The following is a 20133-nucleotide window of genomic DNA, read 5'->3' on the forward strand; positions in this document are numbered from 1 at the left end:
TACACAGCACGTACTGGCGGTTCAATGGATGCTGACAACAACAGAACCAATCGTGGGTTTTCAACCTGTTGTCATACATACAATGCACACGCCAGTACAAATGCTGCTACAGGGACGAATAAAAGGCGTATCTTCACAGAGATTAGCAAGATGGCTAGCAGATATACAAGCACGAGAGATCACAACAATGAATAGCCGTATTTTACCACATCTGCTGGGGGATGTGGAGGGTCACCCACACACGTCAAGTCAGACCAGAGACAGAGTCCGGTTTATGACCAAAAGCTTCCAAATCAGACCCAAGTGTATATTGACGGGTCTAGATATTGGCATGATGGCAATTTTCACACAGGATGTGCTGTATGGACCCCCCACTCCCCTAATGCAGATGCTAGCCAGTTGCTAATCAAGCTAACCGCTAATACATCAGCACAGGAAGCCGAACTCATTGTGCTACTTGAAGCAATCCGAACACACCCAGAACCCATATGCATATACACCGACAGTCGTTATGCATTTGGCGTGGTCCATGATTTCATGGCTCAGTGGCAATTGCGAAAATTCTTAACATCCGCAGGAACGCCGATAAAACACTTTAATATTATAACTGCGATCTGGCACTCCGTTAAAACACACGAGTCTCCAATATCAGTTATTAAAGTGCGCGCTCACATCATCCGAAACCCAGACAAACACGAACAAAATAACAACATTGTAGCAGTGAAAGGAGACGAATGGCAGCTGGACAACCTAAATGCTCCTGTTGTGAGTGTGATCCGAACTACCCCCCTCGATTTAAAGCAGTATCAGCAAGAACTATGGCTCACAGAAGGGGAACTCGTTCCACATCTCCAACAGGATCAATTAGTAAATGTCACAGAAGGGATGATTTTGAGAGACGGGAAGTACATCGTTCCAGATGCTCTAAAAAAAACCAGTGATAAAACTATACCACGAGTATGCACATGTATCAGCTCCCAAAACACAGCAGCTGATTCAAAAAAATTTCTGGTGGCCAGAAATGACATCAGATATTTAAAGATGGTGCGATACATGCATAGTATGTGCCACCATTAACCAAGGCAGATCAGGGCGCACAAAATTATGCAGACCAGAACCACCCAAAGGGCCCTGGGAATTTTTGCAGTTGGATTTCATTGGCCCACTACCTAGTGCCAAAGGGGGATATCGTTATTGCTTAGTAATAATTGACAAATTCTCAAAATAGGTAGAAGTGATCCCCACACGCAACAACAGTGCAAACACAGTGGCATGAGTGTTAGCGAACCAAATTCTTCCTCTGTGGGGAGCCCCAATTCAAATTGAATCTGATCAAGGAACCCACTTCACTGGTCAGATAATGAAATCCATATGCAAAATGTTAAACATAAAACAAAGATTTCATGTTCCATACAGACCACAAAGCTCGGGAATGGTGGAACGTGTAAATCGTACCATAAAAGAAAACATCTCAAAACAAATTTCACAACACGACAACAAATGGATTGATGCATTGCCCACTGTCCTGACAGTACTGCGGGCAACACCCTCAAAAGCCACAGGCATCAGCCCATTTGAAATCATGACTGGGAGAGTCATGAAAATACCCATTGATCCAGAGATTGCTCCAACAGACATGGGACCTCTCATGGTTGCAACTAAACAATCTGAGCTAAAACAGTTGCAAGAAAGATTGGAAGTGCTTTATGCACAAACCACACTGAAACAACAGCAATCAGATTTAAATAATGATGCACAATTCAACCCAAACACTAAAATAAAATTTTCAGAAGGAGACATGGTAATGATGCGAGTATTTGTGAAACAAGGTGCTTTCACACCCAGATGGCATGGGCCATATGAGATTAAGGCTGTGTGCAACAGCTGTGTTGCCACCTCAATAAAAGGAAAACTACGATGGTATCACATGTCACAGTGCAAATTATTTAAAGGTACCCAGAAACAGTGAATAACCTATTTCCCTTCTCGCCTTCTAGGTTGACTGCAGCATTACCGTGGAGGCCGGATGAGAGAAAGGTGTCTGGACCAACATGCATCAGACTGGGTCAACGGGTTTCACTCACACACAACCTGAAATGTGGAAGGTGGGTGTGGAAATTTTCCAAGGGGCCATCCACACCAAACATCACAATCACACCAAAAGATGTAATTACATGGCCTCCCGGCTTAGCTCCGGACCAAATTTGCACACCAAAAATTTGTTGTGGTTTAGGTAGCACCCACCCACCAACAGAAAGCATTTCAGGTCACACACAAGCACCCAAATTTTTACACAATGTCACAGCCTGGTATCAACTTAAAATAGATCCAGGTGCCATAATCGGGAAAATGAAGAAGCACTTTAACATCGAGACCAGCAGCCTGTAAGTACATTTAAGAATTGTTTCAGTTGTTGTGTATGGTTTGAGGACTTGTTTTCAGCTGTTTGTGTAAAGTTGTAGGACATTTAAACTTGCTTTCAGTTGTGTATAATACTACAAGTGTTTAGCCACTGTTTCCTTGGTTACTATAAGAGCTTGTGTAGCGAACGCGGTCGGTTTCGCGTCGTCCGCCTCAGTTTCGGCCCTTGTTTTGACTCGGGAGGCGTGTCCAAACGCCAGGTAACCACTATATAGTAAGCACGCTAGCTTAGTCGGCAGGAGAAGCACTTTAACATCGAGACCAGCAGCCTGTAAGTACATTTAAGACTTGTTTCAGTTGTTGTGTATGGTTTGAGGACTTGTTTTCAGCTGTTTGTGTAAAGTTGTAGGACATTTAAACTTGCTTTCAGTTGTGTATAATACTACAAGTGTTTAGCCACTGTTTCCTTGGTTACTATAAGAGCTTGTGTAGCGAACGCGGTCGGTTTCGCGTCGTCCGCCTCAGTTTCGGCCCTTGTTTTGACTCTCGAGGCGTGTCCAGCTGAATTCAATCAGCTAACGCTAGTGCTTTGGGGTTATATAAACAACTAGTTCACCGCGGCAGCGGTCGCGGCACCCTTGTGTGAAGACCGACGAGTGTAAAGACCATCAACTCTACCTGCGCGACTCCACCGAGCAAAGACACCGACAAAGCACTTGAGTACTTTACTTTCTTTTTTCTTTTTTTTTTTTTACGTTATCTTTTGTTGTCAGTGCACTTTTATTATGTGTTTTCTAATTCCTGTTGTTACTAACACTCGCAAAACACGGGAGGTACGCTGCAGGCGTAATCCTCACAACCTTCGTTCAATACATGTATCTGCTATTTCACAACTCTCTCTCTCCGTGGGCCTCTGGAACTGTCAATCAGCTGTTAACAAGGCAGATTTTATTACCTCCATAGCTACATATTCTGACTATAATCTCATGGCTCTAACTGAGACCTGCTACACATGCTACTCTTTCTGCTAATTTCTCTTTTTCCCCACACTCCTCGTCACACAGGGAGAGGGGGTGGGACTGGACTACTAATTTCCAAAGAATGGAAATTTACTCTGATACCGTCCCTGCCAACAATCAGCTCCTTTGAATTCCACGCAGTCACCATTATCCACCCCTTCTACATAAATGTGGTTGTCATCTACCGCCCACCAGGTAAATTAGGTCACTTCTTAGATGAACTGGATGTTCTTCTCTCATCTTTTTCTAATATTGACTCTCCCTTGTTGGTGCTAGGTGACTTCAACATTTACGTTGACAAACCGCAAGCTGCAGACTTTCAGACTCTGCTTGCCTCTTTTGACCTAAAAAGAGCACCTACCTCTGCTACCCACAAATCAGGTAATCAGCTTGACCTTATTTACACACGACACTGCTTCGCTGATCAAACAATAGTAACTCCACTACAAATATCTGATCATTTCCTTCTTTCTCTCAACATCCACATTACTACTGAGCCGCCACACACTCCAACACTGGTTACCTTTCGCAGAAACCTACGATCTCTCTCACCCAATAGACTATCCACCATTGTTTCAGACTCTCTTCCTCCATCTTGCAAACTCTCTGCACTTGATTCGAACAGTGCCACTGATACACTCTGCTCCACACTAGCATCATGTCTAGACCAATTATGTCCTCTTGCATCCAGGCCAGCCCGTGCCAGTCCTCCTGCACCCTGGCTCTTGGATGCTCTCCGTGAGCATCGCTCAAAACTTCGAGCTGCAGAAAGAATTTGGCGGAAAACAAAAAATCCTGCACAGCTCTTAACATACCAAACTCTTCTGTCCTCTTTCTCAGCTGAGGTTACTTCGGCAAAGCAGACATATTACCATCTGAAAATCAACAATGCCACTAATCCTCCTCCTCCACCCGCATTCTCCACACTTACTACTGATGACTTTGCTACATGCTTTTGCACCAAAACTGCAAAAATCAGTGCTCAATTTGCTGCACCTACAACAAACATGCAAGGTACACCACCAACACCACACACACTCACCTCTTTTTCTCAGCTCTCTGAGTCTGAGGTGTCCAAACTGGTGTTATCTAGCCATGCAACCACCTGTCCACTCGATCCCATTCCCTCTCATCTCTTGCAAGCCATCTCTCCTGCAGTCATACCAACACTGACTCACATAATTAACACATCTCTTGACTCTGGTTTATTCCCCACTTCATTTAAGCAGGCTAGTGTAACCCCACTGCTAAAGAAACCCAACCTGGACCATACGCTACTTGAAAACTACAGACCAGTATCCCTGCTTCCATTCATGGCCAAGATTCTGGAGAAAGTAGTGTTCAATCAAGTCCTGGACTTTCTTACTCAAAACAATCTCATGGACAACAAGCAATCCGGCTTTAAGAAAGGCCACTCAACTGAGACTGCCCTGCTCTCGGTCGTGGAGGATCTCAGACTGGCTAAAGCAGACTCTAAATCATCAGTTCTCATTTTGCTGGACTTGTCAGCTGCTTTTGACACTGTCAACCACCAGATCCTGCTATCTACGCTCGAGTCACTGGGCGTTGCGGGCACTGTTATACAATGGTTCAGATCTTACCTCACTGACAGATCATTCAGGGTGTCTTGGAGGGGTGAGGTGTCCAACCTACAGCATCTAAACACTGGGGTACCTCAAGGCTCTGTTCTTGGGCCACTTCTCTTCTCCATCTACACATCATCTCTAGGACCAGTCATCCAGAGACATGGATTCTCCTACCACTGCTATGCTGATGATACCCAGCTATACCTCTCTTTTCATCCTGATGATCCCTCGGTTCCAGCTCGCATTTCAGCCTGCCTGTTGGATATTTCACACTGGATGAAAGATCATCATAATCTGTAATTGCCTCTCTGAATATCACACTAACTGTACAAAAAAATAAAAAAATAAAAAAAAACTAATACTACTAATACTTTCCTTCTTAGACTTTACAGACCTGAAACTTGCTTATAGCACTTATTCATTGTTGCTCTTGGTTGTGTAAATTGCTTCCTTGTCCTCATTTGTAAGTCGCTTTGGATAAAAGCGTCTGCTAAATGACTAAATGTAAATGTAAACACCCTCTATCAAAACAAAAACAATGGGACGGACCCAAAATTATGTTATTACATCAAAGACTTAGAACCAGTAACATATAGATGTACACACACAGAAACACATAACAACACACACATGTATTTCACTGAGTCTAATTACAACCTCACATTATACACACCTACTGAACAAAAGCCGAAAACTTTCATATGGACAAACAGAAAAGAAGGAACATACTGTGTGGGGAAATGTTCCCCAGATATGGAAAAATTTACAAATCCACAAAACTGCTCATTGACTTCGACATATTGTTTCAATATAACAACCTGTGGATATACGAAACCTCAAGTATGTCCAAAACTTTACCTAACACCACCTGGCGGATTGATTAAGGGAAATGTAAATAAGACTCTTTTGCATGATGTGAATTTGGTAATGACGCATATAACATACAATATTTCCAATATACTGTCTGCCTACTCTAAGCATTGTAATGTTGATGATGAATCATATGCATGGCTACAGTCACGAATCGATGATTTAATTTCTGATTATAAGAACAGACTTGCTGTCCAAATTCCACCTGTTTGCTCAAAACGTGACCTGCTCGGAAATATAGCAGGCCTATTTGGTTCGGCTAATTCATTAACTAAAACATACAAGATTTCTAAACAATTTAAATTTTCCACATGGTTGACAGACCAGATGACCGCTGGTTTTCAACACATCACCAATAGTAATGACAACCTAATCAAAGCGATCAGATCTGAGGCGCAGGCGCTTCTAATGATCAGCCACACATTGTTCAATCAGACCCGTACCATCGAACGTGACTTAGCCTGCAGAACATTTGCACAATATTTATTTGCTACAACCAGACAAGAAATTCTGGACCTCCGTCTCCATAAAACACCTAGACATGTTTTAAGTGACTTGATTGAAATCTTAGATTTAGATAGGTGGCTTTCATCAGAGAAAATGAAAAATGTAAAATATTTTGAATTATTAGCTACTGTCATGATATATACTGGAGAAGAATGTGTTGGATGCCTTGGGTTTTTTGGAGGACTAGCCTGGGTCTATGGAGGACTAGCCTGTCCTGCCAACCATTCATTCTGTTTGGAAATCACAGAGGACTTTTCAATGGGTCAAATCAACATCCTTGGAAGGATGCCAATAGATGCAGAAGTCTCCCCATGGTGGGACGACACTTTCTACGAACGAGGAACACGGACACTGGTTGACACCATGAATCTGGTGGAAAGAACCATCTCAGAGACTGAATATCATCTTTTCCAAGCACAGGTAGAGACAAACCTGGCCCGAAAGACTGCAACGATCCTGTCCAGCTCGTCTACGCGCTCTGCACTGAATGCCTACACATGGTGGGACTGGATACTTCGGAGCTGTGCCATTGGCAGTGCACTCATCTTTATGTTCACACTGTTCCAATGCTGTTATTTCAGATGTCTCATCAGATCGTTAAGGACATCAACGAACATTGCTCTGACACTCAGCCCATTACAGGTGCCAAAGCTTCAAGAACTCTGATGACCCCGCAGGATAAAATAGCCCACGGGGCCAAAGGGGGAAAACTGTAAGGCTGGTATCAGGAATGATTATTTACGACATCTGTGTTTTAATGAGAACAGCTACCTGATAAGCATCAAAGAGCTCACATCTGTCGCTCTCAGTGTGAGAGCGAAACTTCCCCCGGACACGTATCTCCTGTTATACCCTCTCCCCTTTTGTCTCTGTTTACCTAACGCATTGAAGGTTCCAGCGTGTCTGATAAAGAAGGTCTCACCCCTTTAGATATTGAAACATTTGCCCTCGGTCCGGTAATAAAATTATAATCAGGCCCCTCAAGCAAAACATCCCCTCACCAAGAACAAAGAAACACACAAATGGTAATACCACAGAAACCCCAACCGAAACTTCTTCCCATGAAAATGCCCTGTAGAGAGATGGCCAAATGTAAATATCAAAGAAACACCCTGAGGTGCAAAGACGGGTACTTAATGGAAGGTGGCAGAGAAGTCGGGGAATCTGTATCCAGATCTCCCGCACAATTGCTGTGTGTAGTCTTTTTCATCTTCAGGTAAACTTCTAAACTTTCATTTATGTACTTTGAATTGGCTAAACGTTTCACTAATGTAATTTTGATTGATTGATGTTACATAATGAATTGATTAATGTTTTGATTGCTTGAATTGATTTTGAATTATCCTGGTTACCTGATAAATAAATTGTTATGTTTTGAATTATTCAAATAGTCCTCGTGTTATTATCACTGATAAATGTTGTTGTCCATAGCATTACAAGCCACTGTACAGGTTAGTAACGGACTAAAACATGTTTGACGGAGCAGCGTGGCACGCTAAACAATGTTGTTAGAGATCCGACTAGCAAATTGGCATTATTTCATGTATACGTAGACTGCAAAAGGCCAACTATGGGTTTTCTATTTAGAACAACAAAATATTGTTGAAACTAATTTAAATGTGGATATTTAGGCCTTCATCTACAAACTTATAATCCTGTGCGATTATTATTAAAATACTTTGTCTTGATTAAGTAGATAACAGATCTATGGGGACCACATAAAAATCTTCTAAATTGAGTAAGTAGAGTTCTGCCTTCTTAGGAGAGTGGTTAATCGCCTCTGTTTAATGACCAAGACTGACAAGCTTGTATTAAGAGATTGTATACCCGGCCGGTGCAAGACTCTGGATGCTATAGGAATCTGAGTAAATGAGAATAAGGTATAATAACAAATTAAAAGAATATTCAATCATAATCTAAAATAATGTAAAAGGAAACAAAATAACTTTATCAATGTTTTATTATTGGAGTCAGATAAAACGAAAGATATACTCATATCAAATTTATATATGTATTTAACTCAATACTATTTGTGCTTAAAAGAAGACAGTGACGCGCAAGAATCCTTCTGCCGTCTGATTGGCTGCCGTCGTTGAACCAAACAGGCGGACCTTACACCATCTCTGGCAAACATCCATACACAATCATTCAAAACAGACAATTTCAGTCTACATAATTCACCTTTACCACTTGTGTTAGGACTGTGGGGGGAAAACGGAGGAAACCCACACGAACGTGGGAAAAACATGCAAACTCCACACAGAAACGGCAACTGACCCAGCGACCTTCTTGCTGTTAGGCAACAGTGCTGCGCCACTGAGTCGCCCGCAAAAGAATAATGTGTGCTGTTTTAAAATGTTACAAGCCCTGGTAGCCATTTGGCATGCAAATTAGGGGGAAGACAGATTTTCAACCTACTTCAAAATATATTTGTTTTTGTTCCTGTACAAAAATTAATTGCTCAAATGTGAAGATGCGCGTGTTCTTCTCAATTTTTCAGGAAGGAAAGGCTCCCGATTACAATAATGCTAAAGAGATGCGAGACGCCACCCATTTACAAGATGGAAATATGTCAGAGCTCAAAAGAAGAAGATTAAGTGTAAGTTTTTTTTATGTATAAAATATATAAAATATCTTGATTTGTTCATTTTCTTTTCGGCTCAGTCCCTTTATTATCCAGGGTCGCCACAGCAGAATGAACCGGCAACTTATCAAGCATCCTCGTTTTTTGTGTTCCTGTACAAACATTGATTGCTCAAATGTGTAAATGCGTGTGCTCTTCTATATATTTTTCAGGACGGACAGTCTGACCATGTTGTTGATGTTACTGAGAGGAGCCAGGAAAATAGCCCACAGCTACGTACAATTGTGAGCCAACAGACAGTGACTGAAAGAAAGAGAGATTGTGAGTTTACTAAAATATATTCATTCATTTTCTGTTCGGCTCAGTCCCTTTATTAATCTGGGGTTGCCACAGCGGAATGAACCGCAAATTATCAAGCATCCTCAATTTGGTTTCTGTACAAACAATTATTGCTCAAATGTGGTGATGCGTGTGTTCTTCTTAATATTTTGTCTTCTGATGACAGCGATGTGACAGTAACGCGAGAACCCACTTCAGAAAGAGACCTACGTATTCCTGAGCTGAAAAGAACCGAAAGTGTGATCCTAAGTTTCTTTGAATATTTTAGCACATCTTTGGAGACTTGGTGTGGAAAAAACAAGTGTCTTCATTTTAAATAGTGACTACTTATAGCTACAGTCAAAATACCAGTCCCGGCCGCGTTTTTAATTGTCAACGGTTATCCGTTGACTAGAACGTGTCCACTGCACTGTCGACTCAGGGCTCTATTTTGACAGTCCATGCGCAGGGCGCAAACGCATTCAGGGCGTGTCAATCCACTTTTGCTAATATAAGGACGGAAAATTTCGCTTTGCGCCATGCCACATGGTCTAAAAGGGTTGAGCTTATTTTCTTAATGAGTTATAGGTGTGTTCAGAGTCTCAGAGTTCAGATCAGAGTCTCACCTCATTCCTTTTAAGAGTCAGTTGCGTCGCGTCATGGCGCATTTGCTATTTACATGACGTAAAGTAAGAGTAAGTGGAAAAACTGAGCATTACACTAGCAAAAAAAAAAGTTAAACAGCATCTAAAGTGCGAGAATGAGAGAGAAATTATTAAATTTCACTTTCGCTCTTTTGAATAGGACAACCTTGTACAAACAGACATCAATTAGCCTATAAATAATTAATTTTGTTTGTTAAGCGCAAAGATTTGTTTCAAAACTTTCTAAATTCAGTTCTAATTTCCAGCAAACGGTTAAAAGAACAAATCACGAAGTGTGGTCAAAAAACTGAGTTATATCCTAATACACATGCTAGCTTGTTCTTAAAACAAATAAATACGCATATAATAAATAATACTGCTAATAATCATAACATTATACAAAAGCAAATTGTTATGAATGAACTGAAAACACCTCCCGAGATGAAGAAGGGATGAAGTTAGTGGTTTTTCTATTGATGTAGGCTAGTCTATTGAATACTGATTGTCTATTGATAGTGTAAGAGTCCATCTATTAGCCCAAAGACGAAACTAACAGCATGGTCGAAGGTTTAATGCATGTAAGCCTTTTCTAGTGCTTTTGAAAAAAATAACTGTTAGAAGAGTTGCACAGCTGGTTTCTTCATCACTTCTCAGATTAGATGTGTATTGGTGCATTGCATCTTGTCTCATGAAATTCCATAACAGTTCTCAGGGTCTGGTATTGTGGATTCTTACACTGTATGGAATACAGAGCAGAATGTCATAAAAAGTGAGCAAGGAAGACAGACACAAAGGGTCAGCATTTTATATCTAACTAATAAACTGAAATATGTTTTTTTATTATTATTATATTTTATTACAAAAATTGTCTGACTTTCCCCAGACTTCACAGTTATGGCAAGGAAATCTTGCCTAAAGACTGCCCTGCTGTTTTTGAGGCTGCGCTTAAAGACTTCAGTTCAGTCATAGGATAACTCCTGGAGCTGTCACCGGGGAGAGTCTAACCAAGAATGAACAGCTGCTTATCCTCTACTACCCAGGGGCCATCGTTCTGAGGCTTCTGCAGCAGCCTGGAGTTGTCACTAAGGTGACTAAGTCTTAACTCTTTACTACTCACTCTTTTCAAGAATAACTCAATTTGCAAACTAACATTTTTTGAACAAGTGTTAGTTACACCTTAGCATAGTTGTTCAGAATTGGACTATAGTTATTGTTATTTTACAATTTTTATTTATTTTTTATTATATTCTTTACTCTGTTTTAACTCTCAAAACTCTCTTTTTGCAGGTTAAGGAATGGGAAGGCATAATTCACAACGAGGCCGGTGTTTCTATTGCTGAGAAGAAGCACAAAACAACTGCATCACAAATAGCAGAAGTGCAACTGTAGGATATAATGAAACTTGTAAGTTTAAATAGGAATTGAAATCATAAAGCCATAATAGCAAGTTAAATATAATGGAAATTTACTTGTTCTTTGGTTTCTCTTGCACTTCAGTGAGGTGTGGCCAGTGATGTGTCAGCCAGCTCATTTTTTGTGTTGAGCACCAGGAGCCTAATTTATAAACTACCAAATGATTTTAAAAAGGTTTCAATACAGGTGACAGTACACCTATATTTCTCTTGACATTTTTGTATGTCCACTTATCGCATTCTCATGATGCCCTGCGTTCTATTTATCTCCTCAGTGTGATCTGTGGTGATGCTCTGAGGGAGTTTGAGATGTCAGTGAAGAAGCTTCCAGAAGCGAAAAGTGGTGGCGCGGCTGTCATGGCACACACCAGAGTCACTGGTAAAGCACTACAGAATGAGAACTCCTGGAGATGCATTTCTGGCTTCTAAGGTTGTTGACCAGGTTGCTGGTAAAACACAGTACACATCTAATGACTCCGATGATTCTTATTCTTAATTCTGCATGTCACAGCAGTGATTATTTCGCCCTTTCTTCAATATTTTTTTGTGATCTTACAACCATCTAGTGCACCTGCCAGCTGAGAGATGAGCTGACGGCCTACAGCAGTTGGGCAGAGTCCTATCCAGTGACCCTTGAGGTGCCTGCTCTGTAAAGGACAGGCAGGCAGGAGCTGTGTGAACAACAGCATGCCCTTGGTTAGTATACACCAGTTAAAAATCACACAAATGGTGAAATCTTTACAAACAGGAATCCAAAAATGATTTATGTTTTGTTTTTTCCCAGAACACTTTGTTGGCCGCTGACCCTCTGAGGACAAAATAGATGCCTGGATCAGGAAGCAGAGATGGACATCAAATGTCCCAAAGACTTCAGTTATTATGAAGCAATGGAAGCCTGTTTAGTGTCTGCACCAGGTAATGGACAGCAGCTTGTGCAGAGGATGGTTTTGAATCAACGCTGGAAACAGCGGGAATAAATCCTTGCGCATTAAATGCACAATGACCATTTCCACTGCCAGCCTCTGTCCTTAGTTTATGGATGATGCATTCAACACTCCAGCAAAAATGATAGAGATGTCATTCTCTTCATGGCAACCAGAGACATTGGAGACAATGAGGAGCTAGAAAAGAGCTGAAAGTGGACTGGATGTAAAACAACATATGTCATTTAGTCCTTTATTTCCAACACCTCAAACTTTTGCAACCTACAGATTTTTCCTGAAATATTTTAGTTAAAGCTCTAGCGAAGATAAGTTGCTGCAGCTAAAAAGTTCATAGTTGGATCTCCGGCGTGGGCTGGCAGTCACACACGAATACATCAATACACACACACACACACACACACACACACACACACACACACACACACACACATACCAACAATTTAATTCTAATAATGTTAGCAACAAGCAATTCTTTTAGTGTTGCTTTTTGATATGATATTTGATGTGTTTTATTGCATCTATTTCTATCAAACTTTCTGGAACAGTTCTTCGCCATACTCAAACCATGTTGTCGCAGTCAACTCCTTTATGTGTCTAAACCGACGTATGCTGCTGGTTACCTGGACAACCTGTTAACAGCAGAAAAGTCATCCATATGGAGTGAAGTGGTCTGCTGCTTGCTCTAAACGTCAGAACGGCGTCATATTGCCTCATAGCGTTCGTTTAAAAGATGAAACGCAGCCATACGTACATCTGGCTACATAATTCATGATGTCCATAAATGTATATAGGGCTACATTTTATGAAGAGCCTATGTTGGTTGTGGAACAACCTATCCATTACTATAAATAGAAAATCAGTATTTAAATAAGCATGGTATGACAAAAGGTTACATAGTGCTATTAAATGAAAATGGTCAAATTCATTAATTTATCTTTAAACTTTCTTTTGAGTTTATTTATCAGGGGTCACCACCACAGAATGAACTGCCAACTTATTCAGCATATGTTTCACACAGTGGATGCCCTTCCAGCTGCAACCCAGTACTGGAAACCACCCATACATTCTTACATACACACGCACATACACTATGGCCAATTTAGTTTATTCAATTCACCTATAGCGCATGGTTGGACTGTGGGGGGAAACAGGAGCACCCGGAGGAAATAGAAAGTAAACAGGGAGAACATGTAAACCTCACTCATATAAACCCCAACGCCAACAGACCCAAATCAGCAACATTTATTTATATATATATATATATATATATATATATATATATATATATATATATATATATATATATATGTATGTATATGTTTTTTTTTTTAAGTTAATTATTTTTCAACTTCAATAAATCATTAAAATGGAAATCGTTTGAAAATTAAATCTTTAAAAAAAAATAGCCAGTATCTTAAATGGCCAATTTTATGAAAAATGAAGACATGCAGTTTAGGATAATCAATAATACATATCCAGCAGGTTGTTTTAAACATGTGGTTTTCACAAAAAAGCTAATTGATGTTAACATTATTATTATTATTATTATTATTATTATTATAGGTAAATATCATATACACAAAAGTAAATGGAATAACAGTAAACCTTGGTTAATTAATAGTTCTTTTCTTTTAAAAATACAAATGTATTATTCCACATTTAAGTTTGTAAATTGATGTTGTTAAAAGATAATAAAAGAGCTCTTCATCAAAAGGATTTAAGTGTGCTTATAAAAAAATGTAATTTAATGCACTTTTAAGTTGTAGTAATTGTGCATTATTTTAGGTGTACTTAAGTGTCACATAAGAAAAATGCAATTCAGTTTATATTGACAAACGCATTTAAATGATACCTTTGATAAGCATTACACTTTAAATATATTTTTATAGTAGACTTTATTGCAGCTTTTTGGTAGATCTGGGGCCGTATGTATAAAGTTTCTCAGAGTAGAATTTTACTCTTAAGTGTGTCAATTTTAATAATGACTTAAATTTATCTTTATTTCTAGACTTAAGATTACTGCAAAAATGAAAGTAATAATGACTCTGCATTTTTTGGTGACTGGAAAGATGCAGCAGTGCATCAACAAAGACTTATGGTGTACTCACAATATGTCCAGTTGCCTTGAACCGGGCCGAACCACCCTTGTCCCCACTCTCAGCTTCCCCGTGTGCCTGCACTCACATTGCATTCGCGCCGAAGCACGTTTACATTATCGATGATGCGCTGTTCAGTTAGAAGCGGGAAGGTATTTCACAGATTCAATCTTCAAGTTGTGTTTTATGCCAATTACAAGATTCTGGATCTTGTACCAAAATGGCTTGGGTCAACACGTGATGCTCTGGTTCTTTTAGCATCACTGGGTTATTTGAACAAAATTATGTTCCCCCTGGATGTCATCTAGAACACTTTTCTACTTGGTCCAGTTTGGTTTTCTTTTTGAATCCATATTTTAAGGGCTTTAAACTTTGGTTTTTCTTTTATATACAGCTAAGAGTGCAATTTACAATTATGTGACTTAGCAGCTTAGTAACTAAAGAAGCATCACATTTGTCCATGCAATCAATCAATTTGTGTACGATTATGTAAAATGCTTGTATTTGTTTGTATTTTCTTTTCACATAACACAAAACTGCTTCTTAATGATATTTTAGTATGTTGAATAATTTTGTGTTAATTCATCAGTGAATGGTGTCATGCTGCTTTGACTTCATTCTTGCAGGCTCCTGATAGACTGATTCAGAGGTCAAGGACAGCCATTTTGTTGTAATCACTGTAGTCCTTGATTTACAACACTCAAGTCAGAACTTAAGAATCAGTCTCAAACTCTACTGAAAGTGGCTTTTAGATTCTTTATAAATCTCTCATACTTATGAAAAAAAAAAAAAGTCCTACTTCTTACTGAGAATTTTTTGATACTTAAGTCAAAGTTTAAGACTACTCTTAGGAGCATTTTTAAGAAGTTTTATGCATACGGTATGGCCCCTGCTCTTTATTAATTACTTAGGAGTATTAAAGAGATTCAAGTGGAAAGTATTTAAAAAAAAAATAAAAAAATTTATTTATAGTTTTTTTTATTGACAGATTTTTTTTATATAGTGAGTAGCTGAGCTGATGTAGTTTGCATTCAAATTTTAGTTTTTTCTGCATTTCTTTTAATATAGCAACCTAGTGTAAAAAAGCCCATGGCTTTTCTGAGCATTTTATCCTTAACGGTTATTGAAATGTGCATGAATAAGTCTTATTCAGCTTGTTTATATATTGCTTTACATTTTCTCAAATAAAACAAACAAAATACACTTTCCACTCAAGTTGTGGTGAAAAAAACCCAACAACAAAAAAGCTTTACATTCAGACATGCTAACACTCCCACTATTTCATACTACTCCCACATGCAACTGCTTCAGGGTCAGCCATTTTAAAGTCTAGGCCCCACCTCTTCCTGGAACATACCATTATTGTAGTCCCAACAAATTACATAAACATAACAATTAAACAATCTTACAAAATACACAACATACTGCAAAATAGTTAACTCGCACTGTAATTCATAAAAACTATATTCCAACATACACATTTTTTCACAGCCCATTTAAAATATTATCAGTGCCAGTGCGATTACAAATCACCCCCGTGATGTGGTATTACTAGGACTCATTATATATAGGACTTATTATAGATGCAATCGACATGAACCTCAGCTGCAGCCGGTGATCAACGAGATTAGCGAGCGCAGGCGGGGGCGAAGTTGATAACGAAGCCGTCAATCATTTATTTATTTATAACAACAAAAGATTTACAGTACAAATAAAACAGAATACAGTCTCTACAAACTATAGTTCATTTTTTAACAATAATTATAAATAATTATCAAAAAGGGGAAGCGAGAGCGTAATATAAACATACAAATGAACAGGCCTATTAAATACAAGGCAATAAGCACACATTTTAGGAGTTTAAACATCCCTCTAGGCTAATACTTCTTGTTTGAATATGCTAAAGGGCTTTACATTTATCTACATTTTTGGCTATTAAACTTTCCAATATATATTAGTGTAAAACCCAAAACAAGGTGTTTTAATTAAGTCTTAAACAATGATGAAGATTATTTTGGATAATGAAAGCATTTTCAAAAAAGCACTTTAATCCAAAAAGATTGAACAAATAGACATTCCTAAAATAAATGAGCTACACTTTAAGGGTGCTTTCACACCTGTGGATCGATTTAGTTGTTCCGAAACAGAGATTACAAATGTTACATTGTTGCTCTTTGCTCTTAGAGCGGTTTGCTTTCACAATGCAAAGTTTCTAATCGGACCAAAAGAGCTAAAACAAGTCACAAGCGAGTAAACTCTCCTCACATTGGTCAGAGTGTCAGGGTATATTTTGCAGTGTCCCGCTCAGCTGTCAGGAGAGGTGGTAGTTTGGTGGTGATTGACAGGGTGCGCGCGACGTGTCTGAGGAGAGATGCAGGCCCCGTTTACACTAGTGCGTTTTAGTTTGAAAACGCATAAGTTTTGCTACGGTTACGCCATCCGTCCACACTACGCCGGAGTTCTCGAGCGCCGAAAACGGAGCGTTTCGAAAACGTTGGAGAGGCCGTTTTCATTCTGAAATGCAGCTGCTCCGTCTCAGTGTGGATGATGGAAAACGGAGACATCTGAAAACGGAGGCGGGGCTGCTGAGATTCGCTACCTGATTGGGGCTTTAGTGCCATTGCGTATCCTTCCCTTATTCGTCAAGCCCCCCTCACATGACTATAACACATGAAGACAGCTGACCAGCCTTCACTGTAAACAACAACATGGACACGGAAATTGGAGCGTTGTTTGCATTATTGTCTGTTTTAGGCGCCATTGTGCAGTTAAACTCTGCATTTTTTGCTACAGCAGATGCATATATTCGCAAGAGACAAGCTATCGTTCGAGCTCTCGCTAATTGCTCGCGTTTCAAGCGACGTAAGCCCTATTTAGAACGCCGATTTTGGATTACACCGGGAAGAACCAGTGCATGGTGGGACATGTTTGTAAGTGAAGTAGTTGTTCCCGAGGATTGGCATAAGAACTTTCGGATGTCTAGGTCGGGCATGATCCACCTCAGCGAAAAACTTCGTCCGTTTGTGGAAGGACAGACGACGAGATTGCGGGCACCAGTGGATGTACTCACAAAGGTTGCGTGTACCTTGTATTATCTGAGTGACGAGGGAAGGATCAGACAAACTGCAAATGCATTTGGACTGTCCAGACAGGTCGTTTCAATCATCATTCGACAAGTATGTAAAGCTATTACCACCACCCTGGGCCCCGAATACATCAAGGCACCGAAAACAGAGGCCAAAGTTAATGAACTGGTCGCCAACTTTTATAGGACACACGGAATGCCGCAGTGCTTGGGTGCAATTGACTGCACACACATCGAGATAAGAAGACCTCTATCCAACTCCACAGACTTTATTAATAGAAAGGGTAAATATTCTTTGAATATACAAGCATTGTGTGACTATAAGTACTGTTGCATGGACGTCAATGTAAAATGGCCGGGGAGCGTACATGACGCGCGTATATTTGCCAATTCTCAACTGAGTAGCGACCTAAAGGATGGAACGATACCCCCCTGTCCTAAGAAGTTGTTGGATGATGAGGAGGCTGTTTCCGTGTTTCTTCTGGGTGATCCAGCTTATCCTCTGATGCCGTATCTCATGAAAGAATACCCAAACGGCGGAGTTACACCACAAGAGCAGTACTATGGGCTATCACTTTGCAAGGCACGCATGGTGATCGAGTGTGCGTTTGGACGTTTGAAAGCACGATTTGCGGCTCTGAGAAGGGCAATGGACATAAATATGAATGATCTTCCTTTTGTTATTTATGCGTGCTTTGTGTTACACAACTACTGTGAAACGCTTAACGAACCCATAAACGAACACTGCATAGATGCTGCATTACAATATGAAAGGGACTTTCAGCCATCCAACAGAATAGTTGAGAGAGCAGACAAAGAAGCTGAAGGAAAACGAGTGAGATGCGTATTGACAAGATTTCTTGACCCCTGAGCCATTTCAGCTGTCTGCCTTTTTTTTTAAAGCATGTACATGTTTAAGTTTGAAATTTGTATTAACTTTTCATCATGACTATTGTCTTTTTACTACAATGTCAATATACTGTCAAAATAAAGTCATGACAAAGTGATTTGATGTGTGCTTGTATCTATTACACCTGATTACATAAACAATATAATTTGTTTGTTAGAGTAAATATAAGTAAACTTGAAACATCGCAACACAAGCATTAAGGCGTGTTGAGTATAAATACAAAATGAAATACAAACAAAACATTCAGTTTTGCTGTTCATTTAGTACAGACCACGTAGATCTAATTACAAAACGACATAAACACTAAAATAAATAGAAAGTGGTTTATTGACAGATAATTTGCGTATGATATAATGTAAACATTGCACAACACACACAAAAAATTATACATTTTAAATGAAATACAAAGAAAATATAACACTTATAACATTTTAAAACAAAAGCGCACTTATAAGTTTTATAGAAGTGTATATATATATATATATATATATATATATATATATATATATATATAAAGAGAGATATGTGCAAGTTGGTTTGTGCATAAGTATGTAATATGTGCAAGTTAGTACAATAAACAGTGGCATAAACAGTAAACATTACACATCAAATGTATACAGTAAAAGTTAAAATATAAACAAAATAAAATATAAACAAAATACTTTAAACATTTATAAACAAATCACACTTTTAACTATGTACAGCTGTGCATATAAGTTGCATAAGTGTATGTACACTCTGAAACAAAAACAAAAAAACTACAAATTTGTGTAGTCGCCATATGGCGAGGGGCTGTGTTGGGTTGTATGTGCTGCTGGTGGATTGTACTCTCCAAGTGGTCTTCTTGTGGGTAAGCGGTCGTATGAGTAATGGTTTGGAAATGGTGGGTGGGGTGATGGAGGAGGCATGTGACCACGGCTTCCCGAACCTACAATATGCTGCACCAGCATTTCAATGTTTGTATTCAGGCGGTAGATGGTTGATGACCACTTGCTCATCATCTGAACAAACTCGTTGTCAGAAGACTCGAGTTGCTGAAGAAGGCGTCTTTTCAGTTCCAGGTCCTCCTGAGCAAGGGCATCAGATGAGAGCTTGCGCTTTAACCTTTCGGTTCTGTGCCCGCTGAGAGTGGCATCAAGTCTCTGGCGACGATGACCACTTACTGCGGACGGAGAACCCTCTGTAACACTTTCTCCAGCAGAAATTGACATCCCTGTAGATGACTGTTCTGAGACTTCTGAACCAATGCAAGAAGTCTCTATGCCTTCCGACAAAGCAACTGTTGCTGGAGATCCTCCCCAAACCGACTCACAAAGCTCAAAGAAGAGTAGGACCACCCGTCCATGCCCACTTTTCCGGCCACAATCAACAGCTTGCCGATAACGGAGGCGTATTGATTTCAGTTTTGTTGTCACGTGACCTATAAGCACAAAACACAAACCAATTGAATAAGGGCAGATAATAAATAAATACACATTTAAATAAATACAAAATATTACATAGCAAGCATTAAATAAATAAAAACACACACTTACACAAACTGGTTAAATTTGTTCTTTTACATTGTTTTCCAGAACAATGTAAAATACCCATACTGTAAGCATGAGATTAGAGAATAGTATATTTCTCATATTTACCATTAATATATTTATACAATAGAAATCACACGACAGTGTGTGTGCAGTCTACATTTCAAAGCAAAAAGACTTAAAATCGTTTTGATGTTTCTAATATTGGACTATAATAATTATTAAAACAAACACATACTGATACAAACAAAGACACGTGGTCTAGCCC

At 39.4% G+C, this 20133-nt stretch overlaps 3 protein-coding genes across 3 annotated transcripts in view; 2 read left to right on the forward strand and 1 right to left on the reverse strand.

Moving 5' to 3' along the window:
• Positions 1 to 20133, reverse strand: part of zgc:173607 — a 791925-nt gene that overhangs the window by 148046 nt on the left and 623746 nt on the right. The gene's annotated exons all lie outside the window — the stretch shown is intronic.
• On the forward strand, positions 1808 to 5322 carry LOC141381525 (uncharacterized). The gene is made up of 5 exons (XM_073946743.1): positions 1808 to 1920; positions 1998 to 2105; positions 2637 to 2692; positions 3426 to 3575; positions 3657 to 5322. Exons 1-5 carry the CDS (start codon positions 1808 to 1810, stop codon positions 5264 to 5266), a joined length of 2037 nt encoding a protein of 678 aa, XP_073802844.1. The 3' UTR covers positions 5267 to 5322.
• On the forward strand, positions 5792 to 7081 carry LOC110439400 (uncharacterized). Its single transcript, XM_068219767.2, has one exon. It carries the CDS (start codon positions 5894 to 5896, stop codon positions 7007 to 7009), a length of 1116 nt encoding a protein of 371 aa, XP_068075868.1. The 5' UTR covers positions 5792 to 5893; the 3' UTR covers positions 7010 to 7081.

Source organism: Danio rerio, chromosome 4, assembly GCF_049306965.1.
Source record: "Danio rerio strain Tuebingen ecotype United States chromosome 4, GRCz12tu, whole genome shotgun sequence".
Taxonomy (NCBI): domain Eukaryota; kingdom Metazoa; phylum Chordata; class Actinopteri; order Cypriniformes; family Danionidae; genus Danio; species Danio rerio.